Source organism: Phlebotomus argentipes, unplaced genomic scaffold, assembly GCF_947086385.1.
Source record: "Phlebotomus argentipes unplaced genomic scaffold, Phlebotomus argentipes genome assembly scaffold_4, whole genome shotgun sequence".
In the NCBI taxonomy this organism is placed as follows: Eukaryota; Metazoa; Arthropoda; class Insecta; order Diptera; family Psychodidae; genus Phlebotomus; species Phlebotomus argentipes.
The window spans coordinates 10,559,037-10,574,479 of NW_026776174.1; the positions used below are offsets into that span (position 1 = coordinate 10,559,037).

Below are 15,443 nucleotides of genomic sequence, written 5' to 3' on the forward strand. Positions count from 1 at the left end.
TTTTTTTTAAATGAAAAAGGATTATTGTGACTTTATCTAAAATATAAATCAAGAGAAATTCAGAAAATCAAGACAATTTGAAATATTGTAAAGTTTTTGAACACTTCCACTTCAGCTGTACACCACTTCTGACTGTATTATCTCTCCCTTGACACCGAAGGAAAGTGACCGAACTGCTCATTTCGCCAAGGATCCATCAAACATTCTGCTTATCTGATTTCTTAATTAATGAATTGAAACAATAAATTTCTACTCTTTCTTTGGGATTTCATGGAAAAAAGTCCGATGAAAGATTAATTGCATCGATCCTCACTTGAGCTGCACACTTGGGTCAGCTTTCCCTCTGAGATCTCCGAAGTTATTGCTGAAATGTCTATGACTCTTCGTCACTTGGGTGATCACAAAGAGCTGCGATGTTGCGACAGTTTATGAAATGTTTATAGCATTCTGATGATATATGCGGCGTTGAAAGGGTGCGTCTAATCCATCCGTGGGACGTCATTCCCGAACTGAAATATTAGTGCTGATGAAACGTCTTATCTCGGGCAGAAGACTTTCTCGAGAGGGGGCCCTTTAAAGCGCCCAAACAGCCGGAGAGTCGCTGGTAGAATTCCATGGGCCAATAGGTGAAAATATGACTTTATTGGACACTGATGGTGGAGTATCAGCGTGTGGTTGATAATTATTGTCAATATAGATTGTGCCTAATCGATATTATAAATTCAAGAAATGTAAGCAAACATCTGCTCGCCACGCTTGACTATCCGGCGAACAAACGAATATTTGTCCAGAAATTCCACAATCACTCTTTAGAATGGCAACAGCACACATGCAGGAAGAGCTGAAATCATCACCAACACGATCACGATCGCGTCTTCGCTCTGGCTGTGCCATTAATATTGTCGTAGATTACAAATGTGGGAATAAGCTGGGAATTAGAGAATAAATCAACATTGCCCGGACGTATTCCACATGTGAGCGTGGAGGAGTGTTCCCTCCTGACACTCGAGCACTGTTTTCGCCCCGAAAGAGCGCGATATTTAGGTCACCTTCTGGATGAGCAGCCCCGCGCGCGCGCTTCCCCGAAAACTCCTGCCCACTTTCTGGGGAGCTTTGCCATTGCGATATAAATTATGACACACACAAAATAATTAATACTCATGCTGGGAATCCAACTATTTTTCACACACAACAGCCAAATCGTCAAATATTTTAATTTTCACTCGAAAAGCCCGCCTTCTCGGCATCTCGGCGAGGCCTTGGAGTTCCTCACATTTTTGGTGATGGAGTTATTTTTCCACCCATTCGAAGCCGCACAAACATGAGTAATTTGATCGCAACGACAGTCAGTGCATTTGTGGACAATTTTCCCACACACACGCACCAGCATCGTAATTTGTAGCAGATGAGGAAAATTCCGGGCGGCCGCAATACAAAGTATTATGTCAATTTTCCAGCAACTGCGTCACAAGTTGACGCGAGTGAAGCGCAGATTTGAAATTCGGATCTCAAATCTGCTTCCGATTATGCTTGCAGCGATGTGGCGGAATTGCGTCGCAAAAAATTTCCTCATTCATTTGGTCGAGAGGCCTTGAAGAGCTAGAAATTCACCTACAATATCTCCCCAACATTGTGTATATAAGGCTTATTCTTCGCTCTTTTCCTCTTCTTCATTCTCTTGCACGAGAGACTCTTCGTTGTATTTTTGTGGGGCTTTTCAAGGTTTTCTCCGTCTCCTCGTATTCTCCAACTGACGAATTAAAATTGCAATTTTGAGAGCTCTTTTATGTGCGTATTTTATTATTAACCAGGCAGGCAAAAAGCACAGCTAAACTTTAGTCACATAGTAGGAATGAGCATTGAGTCGCTCAAGTATCTCGCTTTGTACATGCATTTTCGTATGTCTCTCCGAAAAGCCGTGAAGTTTACGGTTTCATGTTTTGGTTTGTGTTGTTTTTTGTCCGTTTCTCAAATTGTTTACAAACTATACAAGCTTGTTAAAATGATCTCCATCCCAGCTGACCATGTGCCGATATTAAAAGTATGAACGAATAATTGCCCGAGTTGGAGGCGAATCGTGAAATAAAATTATTTATTGCACATTTTCAGTGTTGAGTTCAAAGTCTTGTTGAAGGCACTGTCGATGGGACAGAAGCCGTGTGCATTCGCTGGCATGAAAGTCTTCCCTCCACTCTCGATTTCCCCTCAATTTTCCCTTCGTCAGTCTCTTCTTCGCGTGAACATGAAAGCTGGAACGCTTGCTCTTTCCCCTCTTCCACCACTCAATCTTTCACGGTTCTGATCGCAACTGGGAAAATGAACTTTTGAGGAAAAGTCAGAGATAATTTTAATTGGTTGCCCAGCATGAAAAACTAATGGCATGAAAAACCAGCGATAATCTCTAGAAAAACAGAAAGAATGTCGATTGAGCGGATTTTTCTCATCATGTGGAAGTCATTATTTAGCTTAAAAGCCAGAGAATGGAGTGTTTGTACGCGAGATAGGCGTAAAAAGGATCATAAATCACTATTCTACAACTGAGCAAGTGTAGTTTTTGGGTGAAAAATCGCATGTGAGTGACGGAGCAGGAAGTAAAGTTGGCCACTTTGGGTGTTGGGTGAGTGCGAAATAACGCAGTTTTTGCGTTCGTGACGGAAATTACGCCGAACGTGGTGGAAAATGACAGTGAAATTGCACTTCAAGGCCAATCAGAAGCTGAGGATGGTGATTTTGCAAGAAAATGAGCCATTCCAGTGTGGGGCGAAAGCACGCGAATCCCCCCCGTGTTGTCGTCTCGCTCGCGCTCACACGGCGGCGCTGCATTGCAGGGGGGGTCGGTCGGTCTGGCAAGTGCATGCGAGAGTGAAAAGCTCTGGCATTGGCAATGACGCGGGCATCGCGACGGTGTCACGCGACGCATGCGCAGGTGAAAAGTGAAAAAAAGGAAGCGGAATTGCTGGGCACGTTCCCATCTTCCTGGGCAGCCGGCGGAGATCCTGGCAGCAGGCGATCGTGTGGGTGGGGTGGCTTGGGACCTGGAATCGCAGGATTCAAGCTCGCCGAGGCGATGTGGCGAGGATGCGAGCGGAAAGCCGGCTCTCGGGAGGGGAAAGGCAATGAGGAAGCTGTCGCGCGGCGAAAGTGCAGAGGGGGTTGAGCTTCGTCACGCGCGAGGGGTAGACGATCCCTTCCCGACTGCCAGCATCTCACACGCGAAAAGCACGCGATATTCCTTTCATTTTCATCGTCCACCAATCGTCATTTCAGGGCCACTTTCCCCTTCAATTTTCGCTACGAGACCGGCTTCAGCATCACCAGCCACTTCTCCGTGTGCGCGAGCGAGAGGCAAGGGCAGCGCAGTGGTGTTCGTGCACCAACACTGCGCCACAGCGACCCATGTCGCGACGCTGTGGCGTTCGCGGTGCGTCTGTGTGCGCGCCGGGTCGGCTGCGAGGTGTGCGAGAGAGAGTAAAAACCGAAAATGATTTCATGCTTCCCATTCCGCCAGCGGCGCGTGTGTGTGCGTGATGCAAACACTCGTGCATCGCCGTCAGCTTTCCCAGCCGTTCTTTATACTACATATACATGTAGCTGCCGCAAAATTACTTCAGTTTCGTTTTCGCTTTTCGCCGTTCAGTTCAGTACAGAGCGAGTAGCGATAGTGATCGGTGCGCGTGTATTCTTTTCACATAAAACAAAAAAAACCTCTTATAGTAACTATATTTCATACAAAAAAAAAGGAGAAGAAAGTACTAAAGAAAGATAAATGTATAGTAGGATTCTAAAGCAAGTGTATAAAATTCTAAATGAACTCAGAACTGCTGCAAGTGCAAGTTGATTGAGAGGCAAAGGGAAGGCGTGCGATAGTGAGGAAGCGGTTTGAAATCATATTTTGGCGATTTTTGCTGAATTTGCACAGCTCGAGAGGGAGAATTTGTGGCAAATGCCGGTGCGAAGTGTTCGCTGAAATTGAGAGACTTCCTCAGCACAGCATCTCAGCTCTCCAGCAAGTTTTCTCAACTCTTGGAGTGTTTTTTGAGTTTGTGCGAGACGAACAGGACCGAGAACTTGAATGGGGACAATTTTGTATAATGAATTTTCATAAAAAGATAGTGAATTTGTTGAAAAAGGCGAAATAATCAATATTTCCTTTTATAAAATACATATAATATATAATATATATATATATATATGGATGGGCGAATCGAGCTGATGAGGATAGGAATAAACACAAAACAAAAAGGAACTAAATAATGACTGTGACATTCAAATAGGAAGCAAATTCTACCAATTTATTGAAATGTTCTCAGGAAGTGTTTTTGAGTGATTTTTGAACAGTAAAGTAGTAAAAAGAAAAAGTTGTATTGAAATGAACATAGACGATATATAGACTCGAAATATCCTCAGACTTTCTTAACCGTTTTGATATAAGACACTTAAGCATTAAGTACCAAGTAATTTAGGAGTCACACGACTAGAGTTGGTGTACTTTGTAACTATAGATTTTGTACTTTTATACGGTTTTGTACTTTTATATGTAATGCAAAAGCCCGTCAAGTCGCTGTAAGGAGACACTCACTGCCCACTGCACTTTGCGTCTCCTGAGCTGAATCCGGGGGATCAGAGTGAGCGGAAGGCCGCGTGAGATTCGGGTTTTTCGGTGAGTGTGTGTTAAGGACCCGCTACGAAAATAGCTACCCTAGCAGCTGCGTTCCACCCGCTGCAGCATCAGCACTATCCGCTGCTTGCGATGGCCCCGCGGAGGAACAACGGAGGCCACCACTCGTCGGTGGTGGAGATGCACAACCTGCTGGGCATGGACCCGGACAGCCTGGACGCCGTGCCCACGGGCAGCCCCGGGGCACCCGGCGACCCCACGCAGCCGCTGCGCTGCTGCGTGCCCACGGGCGACTGCCTGAAGGCGGGCGCCCTGGATCTGGGGCTCATCGGACCGGACGATGTTCGCGAGTGTGTCCGCGTTGTGTGCAACAACGAGCACTGCACGGCCGGCCAGTTCATGCATCGCGAGTGCTTCGATTCTTGGGAGCAGGGCGTGCTGTCGTACTTGAAGTCCATCGGCCGGGCGCGCTCGTGGTCGGAGCGCCAGCGCCAGCAGAACTTGTGGACGAAGAAGGGCTACGATCTGGTGTTCAAGGCGTGCTCCTGCAAGTGTGGCCGCGGCCACCTGAAGAAGGACCTCGACTGGGTGCCACCGGCAGCGCCGGGCACCTTTGGGCGTGCCGACGATGAGGCCAGCAAGAAGAAGAAGAAGCGCAACCGCAACCAGAAGCCCATTTTGCTCATCTCCACTGGCACAGCGAACGCCTATCATCCCAACACGCAGATCAACGGGAACGGCATCCTGGGCTCGCAGGAGATCCGCGCCCGCACCGGCTCCTTGTCGTCCAGCAACGGCTCCACCTCGCCGCCAGCCTCGGCCTCCAGCGAGCTGAGCATCTCGCCGATCCACAACGGCACTGGCGGAGGGCGGAAGCAGAAATCCAAGATTGAGCTGCACTCCGACAGGGTTCGGTGAGTGGCAATTCTTAGCAATATTAGCTCTCATAATCATCAATCTCCTTCGCAACATGCCAGCGCGACATCATGTGCAAATATTCCACATGATACAGAGTGTGTCTATCTCTAATTCTTCCCATCCTCTCGCCTCGAGCCAACCCCTATTTGCAGTAATCTTGATATACCCACCCTTGTGATCCTGGCAGAGAAATATAGCGTCGGCTTCTGCGTATCACGAGTGCCTCTCTATCGGCTTTCTTTCCTTCTGTCTGCCCCTAAAACATCGTCAATCCCGCAGCCTGTTCGGTAGGTCAAGGTGAATGAGAGGAAGGAAAGTTGGAAGAGACAAAATAGGCAATTTCTTTCCCTCCCCGGGAAACGTGTGAGGTTTTGATATGGGTGAAAAAAAAAGAAGGAGAGAAAAGGTAGAGCATTTTCGCCTTGACGGCGCGTGTCTCGGGAACTGCGTGAAAACTAAATCCCAAGACGAGGGTTTCCCCAATTATCAAAAGGAGTATACTGAACGATGTTATACCTCGAGGGTTAAAATTGTCAAATCATTCATAATAATCAGAGCCAAAAGAGGACTTGTGATGGAGAAACTGGCTTTTAAATTAAAATCTTTAATTCGACAGCAAAGGGAGAGAAGCGAGAGCGAGAGAGTGTATTTTATACCCCATCCACGAGACCTTGAAATTTAAATTACAAAGAGGGGTTTTCCCTCACCCGAAGGAATGAGGAAAAGCGGCGAATACTTCCCAGCAAGTCTTCAAATTACTTGTGTTCAAGCGCACCCCCATTTCGATCATGCTCTGAGGGATATGACGAAATACACGAAGGGAGTTTTTCGTGACTCACCCGAGGTGAGGGTGGGTTTTTTCTTCCCTGTGCCTCTGAGTCTCTGCGGCCGCAAGAGGGGGCACAAAAAAGAGTGGTGTAGCACAAAATATAGGAAGTCATTCTGATGGACTTGAGATGAAATTCCTCACGAATACCGACAAATTCGCGCGGAGTTGAATTTCTCGCACAGGTTTTCGCTCCCTTCGTGCTGATTACCTCACTTGGAATGCGAGATAATTAGCAATTACTGCAGATAGTCGCTTTATCGCACCGTGTCATGACGATCTGCCTGAGAATGAATCCATCTGCCGTCTTCCAGCTCATGTGCTCTTCATCGTCGCTGATGAAGTGCGCGCAGTTCGTCTCTCTAAAGTTACAGTGCACCAATTATAAGTGCTGACAATCTATTTATGGCTCACACCCGGATTACGACACAATAACCTCTATGTCCTTGAATCCTGATGACATTATTTAGTGCCTCCTCTGCCTGATCCTCAGCACCACGGAGGCGATGCGTGCGACTCTCTCCCAAATGGCACTCGTGATCTCTGGCTGCGCTTCCATCGGGGTTTATCTGAAAATAGATGATCTCTTTCGTGCCTCCCTCCATGCGAAGTACCAATTGAAATTGCACGGAGAGTGCATTTGGCGGATGAAATTGAGATTTGGCGTGGAAGAGAAGTGCGCCGACGAGGGAAAAGTTCTATTTGAAGGCTCAGGGTCGATTTCTCACTCAGTGGTTTTCTTCTTTCACTGATTTCACACACGCACAAATATTTGTAATTCTGCTCTAATTGGATTCCTTTTTTTTTCGTGTGTGTTCTCAGTCGGATTAAGATTAGCCAATTTTCTATTTCGAAGGCTTCAAGATCGTGTTACCGAATGTCGATAATATCATTATGATTTGTGTGTGTTACTTTGATAAGATGCCAATGTGTCTAAAATACCGGGAATCCCGTAATTAGTGCAAACACTAGACCTACCAAAATGGGCTTCTGTAGCAATCGCACAGGAGGTGTGAGTCAATTAGGAGCGCTAATGCTGCCAGTAAAGGTCTGAGATAGTCCATAATTTATATAGTCTGGATTTAGACCTATTTGTGCTCCTTTGATGTGGAATGAGTAATTGCCTCACTGATGTTCCTACACGGGAGCAATTAATTAGCTCATGCTTGAGCATTCCACGTTGGTTTTGGCTCCACTGAGAACGCACTGGATGCACAAAGATCTCTAAATCACGGTGCGTGAAGCTCATCCCGCATGCTCTTCGGCGATTCATCCGCGGTGGGATATATTCGTGCGACAGGCGTTTCCCACTATTGTGCGCCCCCTCAGTGCGCGGCGCAGAAATTAGAAGGTGGTGTGATCTTGTTGGCTTGATTAATTGAGTGCGTAGAGATTGCGATGCATGTTTTCTCACATGCGCAATCGCGCGGCTTTTGGGATCTGTGAGAAAACGGCCAGAACTGGGCGTCTCGGCTGGGGAGAGTCTCGCCACAGTGACCGCATCCAGCATAATTCACCGCATGCAGCGCCTGCATAATTTCGATTTCTTCGCTCATGCTTGAGTGTGTGCCCTTGAAAGAGGCGGCGCAGCCACGGTAGCACTGATTGCATTGGCAAATCCGTGCACACAATTGCATCGCGCGCCGGTGAGTGAATGGCAGCGATGCATCGCGGCAGCCAGACGACCGTCCGACCGCCGAAGACCCTCCACAAGGTATTCTCACTAACATACTTTCAGCGGACGAGCCCTTCTTCGCGCGTACTGCCCGGCAATCAGCAAATGCATCGTGCCATTATCACGTCTGCGCTATTGGCTGGAAGTGATGGACAATTCATTTAGCGAATTCCTGCTTCACTACCAGCTTTGGCCAGTTCTGGGTAGATTCGCCTCGACTATTTGCTCACGTTCGAACACACACTTCGCGAAATGCATACCTATTAGAATAATAAACGAAAGACTTGATTATTTAACATAACAGACTCTCAAAATAATATCGTATAATTAATGTACATGGCGTCAGTGGCAAAAGAAAACACATTTCCTCAAAGTGTTTGTATTCAATTGAACAAATTCAGCACTGTGATGACTAATCAAGACAGCTTAAATTATATTTTTCCAGAAACTCACTTCATAATTCTATCAGAGGAGAACATTCTAGCTATTTATCTATTGTGCTAGAGAGAATAGCATGAAATTTCATGCGAATTTTTGTAATTTTCAAACCACCTCAATTGCTGCTCGATGCAAAAGTGTGAAGAGCTCTTCTCGTGAGAATATTCAGGGAATCCATACAATTTGTGACCACTGACTTGAGACATAAGGTGCATTCGACGAGAACGTCAAAGGAATCGTTAAGCATTCCAATTGGATTCTTCAACTTAGCCACCCTTCTTTGGGCTTTGTGCAATGAAAATTTGGCAGACTTTTGCTGGGTGAAATGCTCTTGGTGAGCAGTTAAATGCAACACTCGTAAAATTGTGTCCATCAATAAAATTTAATTAGTTCTTTCCTCTACGCACATTTCGCGCGCGACTTTGCTGCGGTGGGGCGAATAAATTGTTCAAGATGAGTGTTTGGGTGCCAAATTTGGCCCGCATTTGGGCCTCATCACTCACGCTCACTCCGGAGATGTGTTCACAGCTGCGGACAAAAATGCACATTGCACCATCTGCAATTTTTACATTGGAGAGTGACGACTCTCGCCCCAAATGTGAGTCCCGGGCTTTTTTTTCTCTCTCTCTCTGTGCGGAAAAAAGCGCCTCTGGGCCGGGTTTTGCTCTCTAAAATAAATGTGCACACAGAAATTTTTCGGGGACACCAAAGTGTCGGAGAGTGTTCGTGCACACAGGGTAAAAAGAGCACTGGAAAGTCAATTTGTTAAATTCAATGTGATGGCCACATTTCGTGCTGGCTGCAATAAATTTAAATTACCACTGACAGTCTCATACGAAATGTGCGCTATTTTTTTTTATTCCACTGGAAACTAATTTTGACGAAATACTTTGCTGCAGAATTAATTGCTCGCGAGAAGATTGGAGATCGAATATCGCGCGGCATTCTGGAGCGTGAATCTCAACTCTATACAAGTCGCGATGAGCAAACACACTCACGCGGCATTTGCAACTCATGAGCTGCATTCATACAATTTAAATTGTGTACAAAATGTAAAATGCATCGCGCTGTTTGCTATTAACAAGTACAAATGGCTGTAAATTGTTTCAGACAATGTTCAATAATTTTGCGGTTTTTCTCCTGCGCCTCGTTGAACTGCTCTGGAAGGGAAGAGATGAGGAGTCACACATGAACAGAGCGATTTGTTCATTGAAGCCACTTCTGCATCCACTGCAATTCTCTCACTTCAATGGGATATTATCAAGTGGATAGGACGAGATAGCGCAAAAAAGCGACATTCATCCCATTAACCATCTTCTCCACTTTCATTTATTACTTGCGAAATACTTGGGCTGAATTGTTGCAATATCTCTCATTCTTTTTTCTCTCTTTTTTTCTTGCAATGAGACACACAACACATATTTTCTCATTTGTGCGCTCAGCGCGCTTGCAAACCATCAAAATCAACAAATTACTCAAAAGAGAGATGAGGATTTTTCTTTTCCCCATTTCTGCACTTTTCTGCAGACTTATCAGCTTTTTATTGCCACGGAAGAGTGTGTGTGTGTTGGGCTTTAATTGAGTTTCGTCTCTCCGGCGAATGCTTTCCTGTGAGAGGAGAGCAAAAGTGAAGGCAAAACATTTTGTGATAAACTTGATCTCGAGGTAACAACTTCAATACTCCCAATCACTGTGGTGGAATTCATTGGACGCGCTTATGCAAGAAGAGGTCAATGAGGAGAGGACAAGCCCTTAAACACATCAATTTTCGATGTAACCTCATCGATAATCACACATTCTGTAGCCAAGAACCTGTCTTTCAGTCAATCTATTCACTTTCCCAATTCGCACATTGCTCAATTGGCGCAAAATTTATTTTCAATTAAACTTGGGCACACAATAAAGTGGCCTGTCTGAGACTCCGAGCGGCGGAGCTTTCGCCTCCATGTCGGCGAGCTTACGGCAAATATTAAATATTTTCAGAATTGTCTGTGCCATTAAGATGGTGTTATTTTTAACTGCAATATGCGTGGGGGAACGATTACAAAATTCAGTCAAGAGTATTAAATTTATGTAACGCCAATTTATATATTGAAACAAGAGACAGTGGAAATGTTGAAAAAGGAGATTATTTCTTCTTCGGTTCTCTTGTATTTTCTTCTTTCGCGCGCACACGGTTGGAAGAAAGAAGAAAAAATATCGAATGTGTTATTATATCGATTGGAGTTTTGGTGGCAACAATCCTCGTGGGCAGAACTGGTTCTCGCCAAAACCTTTTATATCATTTTGTAAATGCTATTTTAGCCCAACATATTTCCCCGATATTTGCACATTTGTGGTGAGAGTGGAGTGGCTGAAAATTCACACGGACATGGTAAATCAGTTTGCAAGTGAGGCGAAAAGGAACCTCAGCTCGCTTTTATACCGAGAATGTTGTGACAATGTTGGCAAAATGTATTTTCACAAACTTGTCGAAATAGAATTTAAAATTGAATTTATCGATGGGATAGATGGAACTTATAGCGTGTCAGGGTGAGTTGAAATTGCTTGTCCTGAGGAGAAAAGGGTGACTTTCCTTGCTCTATACCTCTTCCACCCACTGATGAGAATAACTTTTCCCAAACACACCGAAAGAGAGAGAGTCCTTTAGGGTGTTTTTTTCCCCGTTGCACGCGGAGGAAATTTCCTACCAACAGAATCAATTCGCTAAATTTGGTCAAAATCCGATTTTCTCCAGCACCTTTTTTTCCCCACATCGTCCCAGTAAACATATTGATTGATATCTCTCTACACTCACGCACAGAATGTGTGCGGAATTTTGCGTTGGCGTTAAATGCTAAAGGGTTGGATGTCAATGCTAAAGACTTATCAATTGCACATGGCGTGTTTGGTGGAAAACACGCTGTTCTTAGAGGCTCTCCTGTGACACTCCCTGCTGTGATTAAATATTTAACTGTTTTGTTAGTAAAATGTAGAATGTCTCAGTGTAAATACTTGTAATTATCACCTCTTTCATTGCACTTAACTCATAATCATGCTGAGAGAATCTGGCGACTCTTGTCTTATCACGCGCGGAGTGCGAAATTGCCGAAACCCATTCAGAGTCTTGCGGTGTGAAATATGCAATTTAGACACACAGAAACCTCAAAAAAAAGAACAGGAAAAAGGATGTGCGCGCGGAAAAGTGTGCTTCATTTGGGAATAATCATGAAATACTTGAAGAAACCCTTGTAGTCACACTGGAATTAATGAAAACAGCAACTGTAATCATTTCATACGAGTCGCACGGCTGAAGTGCGAAGGATCCACTTAGCCTCAGGTACGGAGCCGCTTGGGAGTGGGTGGTGAGACGAAATGAGAGTATAAGTGGCTCCAAAGAGGCGTGAGAAGGATGTTTGAGATTAGAGTGTCACTCAGAGAATGTATATTCATGGGAAATAATTAAAATTTTATGATGATTATGTTCTGGCTGTGCATTTGCAATGCAGCAAGCGCGCCTTTTAGTGCCATCATCCGAGTGAAAATGATTAAAGTGGTGAAAGTGTTCTCTCTGGTTTCACACAGAATCTACCCACCTGACTGCACATTCATTCCACTGAGACTGACTTGTGATGACGCTGACGAGAGACTCCTTTGAGGGTGTTTAAAATATTACGAAAAGTTGACGCCACACGATGAAAGGCAGATTGTTGGTGCACTTCAGGCTCTATTCACATATGGTGTGCAATTAACAGTCAAAGCATCACTTTACACTGCAAGAGAGCTTTTTCTGCTGCTTTCCTATCTGCACACAAAGTCGATTCTATGGGCTTTTGTTGTCGAAATGAAGAATAAAAAAAACAACAGGAAGATGCCACAAGTGTTTGCACATTTTCACAGCTCTGTTTCCCCAACTTTGCGGTTATCAATGAGAATACCGAGTCAAAATTAGCACATGATATCTATATGAAATTTGCACAATGCATTGAAGAATTCATGGGAATTGTTATCAAAATCTTGACGACTACTTTTTTTTTATGTATTTCCTCCTCGGGACAAGTTTTTTTGCCCTCTGCACAAATTATACTGAAAAAAAAGCAGAGACATAATAATGGCGATGTAATAAAATAAATAGAGCACAAAATAACGAAAACAATGGCAATGTCAAAGAATAGCACCACCATGAGTAAGAACAGCTCTTTTTTTGTCCATCAGCGCCAGGGAAGCCGAAAACTAAATTGAGGAAAGAAGTAAAGTAACATAAAATATTGCAATTAAAATGAGAGAAAATTAGCATATCAACCCATACACAGAGGCTTAATGAATAAAACAAGTCGTTCCAACTCACTGAAATTCACATTATCACCGCCAAAATTACAATTAATTCAAGGCCGCGAAAGGAATGTTTTCAATTTTTGAATTTTCATCCATGTTTACCCAAAGCGTTAGCATTTTTCGTGTTTTTTTCCACGGGTCGAATAAATTTTACTTTCTTGCGGGCTCATTGACAACCTTTAGATTGCAGGCTTTTTTTACCAGAGCTCTCTTTGTCCGGAGAATTGCACGTCTGAAGCTCTTCTCGCTGGGTTTCCCATGATTTCTTGCTAAATACACTTAAGGACGGATGATTTATTGGGCAGTAATATTTCTAGGAGATGAAGAAAAAATACCTTTCACCACGACTCAAGTCATTAATTAGGCCATATCGTAATGATAAGTCCATAAAAATTTGCCTACTGAAGAATGCGGCATTGTTAACGATGTCTCAGAGGAGAAGAAGAAAAAACCAGACTGTCCAAGTGTTATGCAATTGCCAACATTTCGGTGAGGAATCAGGTGATGTTTGTTGATTAGATTTTCATGACACTCTGACCGCGTCTCTGTGGGACTGAAATTTATGTGAGAAAAATTAGAATGTGTCATCACGCTAAAAGCACACAGTCACGCGATTGCGATGGCATTTGCAATAAATTAAATGATGATAATGACAACTATTGCCTGGAAAATGATTGCTGCCGCGCGGTGTCAAATGGGAGTCACCAAGATTAATCATAGCACTGTAGAGTCCATGATAATTGAATTTCGATGTTCACCAACCAGCAGAGTGTGTCTTGTTTTCGGGACACTTCTTCTATTAGCAATTAAATGTATTTAACTAAATTGTCTTAATTTACTTTCCATGTCTTTTTTCCTAAGCGATTTTCCTTCTCCCTCTCGCGCGCGCGCGCGCTTTCCTTGGACACTGCACATTGGCAACTCTTGTGGCCTCTGTGACATCCCTCTGTGGCGGAGCATTGTCACTCTGACCCACATCATCGCCACACTCCGCGATGGCGATTAGACAGACCGGAAGTATAGTGCACGCACTCCCCCTCAATCTGCCACGTTTCGATGGTGGCACGATGATGGTTCCGGTGGAAGATTTCAACCATAAATCTCTCTCAGGCCTCACAGGTGTACGCAGCATTGTTGGCTGCGAATGGCTTAACACTAGATCGGCCGGCTCTTGAGCATTGTGTCCGTTGATGACCGATAGAGAAAAGCGCTCGATTCAGCGCTCTTTTCCAGCACTAAACGAAAGATACTCTTTTTCTAAAGCGCTCTTCAATTGCAGACAATTTGCAAAATGGTGTGTGATGGTTTTGCTAGTGTTAAAGAGTCATCTTGGCCATTTTTTCGGCAGACCCGATAGAGGAGCCCGTGGAACAAGTCTCGCATTGTTGAAGACAATTAACCACAGCAGTATAAGTGTGCAAGTAAGAGGTATTAACGCAGTCTTCACGCTTTAGCCGGCAGCAAGGTTAAAGTAAGAATTGGCTGTTGGTGTTGGAAAGTCATTCATTAAAGAGCACACAGAGTAGGTACATATTATAATAGTGTATCCAGCACAATAACAATAAAATTCTGGTCTTAATTAATAAATGGCGTTAAAAAATTGTTACGCAATTCGCAATTTTCGCGCACAGTCGTTGTTTTGAATATTGCCACATTGAGAGGAGGCCAGAGCGTGAAGAGATAGAGAGAGAGAGAGACACTGAAAAGTGGCTTTTTTGTCTCTCGACAAATAGTGAAAAAAGGCAAAATTCTAAAATAAAAGCACACTCACGAGAAAATGCTGCTGGCGGACAAAGAGTATCATTCTGTGCAAGTGACTCTCTCGGCAGAGGTGTGTAATCTCGATTATGTGTTTTTTGCGCCATTGTTGTTTTATGTTAATTATCTCTGTGTGCCCAGAAAAGGGGATTAAATTGAATTAATGATATGTATATGAAGCCATAAACAATCAAATCACTCATTTCGCGCGTAACTTTGTGCGGGTTCCGTGAGGTCAGCACGATTTATGAGTATAACAAGCACCAATAAAATATTTATTTAATAAAATGCCCAAGTAGAATTGACTATTTCAACCAATTTGACCTCCAAAAAAACCGAGTCGAGATCCCATTATGCATATCATTTCAATAATTTGGATGATCATTGCAAATTCTTGCAACGTGATCCTCATATTGGATGAAAAGAGCAACACTTCCTCATGCTCGCCAGATGCTTTCCTCCCGATATCAAGTGTTAGTTCTAGAGTGTGTAAATAAACTGATCGATTTGAAGACATTAGATAAAAAATTCACGCGAAATCTCCGTCACATCTTTAGCTATTACTGACTTGTCATCAGTAATTGCAAGGATAAATAAATAGAAGCTCAATATCACTGATAAAAACCGCCATGATTAAGGGTTGGGCGCTATTGGCAAAATGACTACTTGACATTTCTTCATTCGAAATTGTATCCACAGAAATATCTCTCGAGACTTCCTTTCACTGAATTTCAAATATTCCCACATTTTAAGCGATTGCCATTGAGATGCCCAAAGAGGAGGCTTTGCAGATCGTGGAAGAATTTTTGGATCTGCGTTTTCCCCATGAAAAAAGCAAATGAAACGTGTCAAAATTGATGTTTCATCATCGCATTTTGCGGCTCTTTTTACCTCTT

The 15,443-nt window shown here is 43.9% G+C and overlaps 1 protein-coding gene across 1 annotated transcript in view; it reads left to right on the forward strand.

The window, feature by feature from the left end:
* Nucleotides 1-3,613: 3,613 nt before the first annotated feature.
* Nucleotides 3,614-15,443, forward strand: part of LOC132257730 (headcase protein) — a 73,640-nt gene continuing 61,810 nt past the window's right edge. Inside the window, exon 1 of the mRNA XM_059754754.1 lies at nt 3,614-5,532. Coding sequence (XP_059610737.1) covers nt 4,751-5,532 — 782 coding nt within the window. The 5' untranslated portion in view covers nt 3,614-4,750. The remainder of the gene's footprint in view (nt 5,533-15,443) is intronic.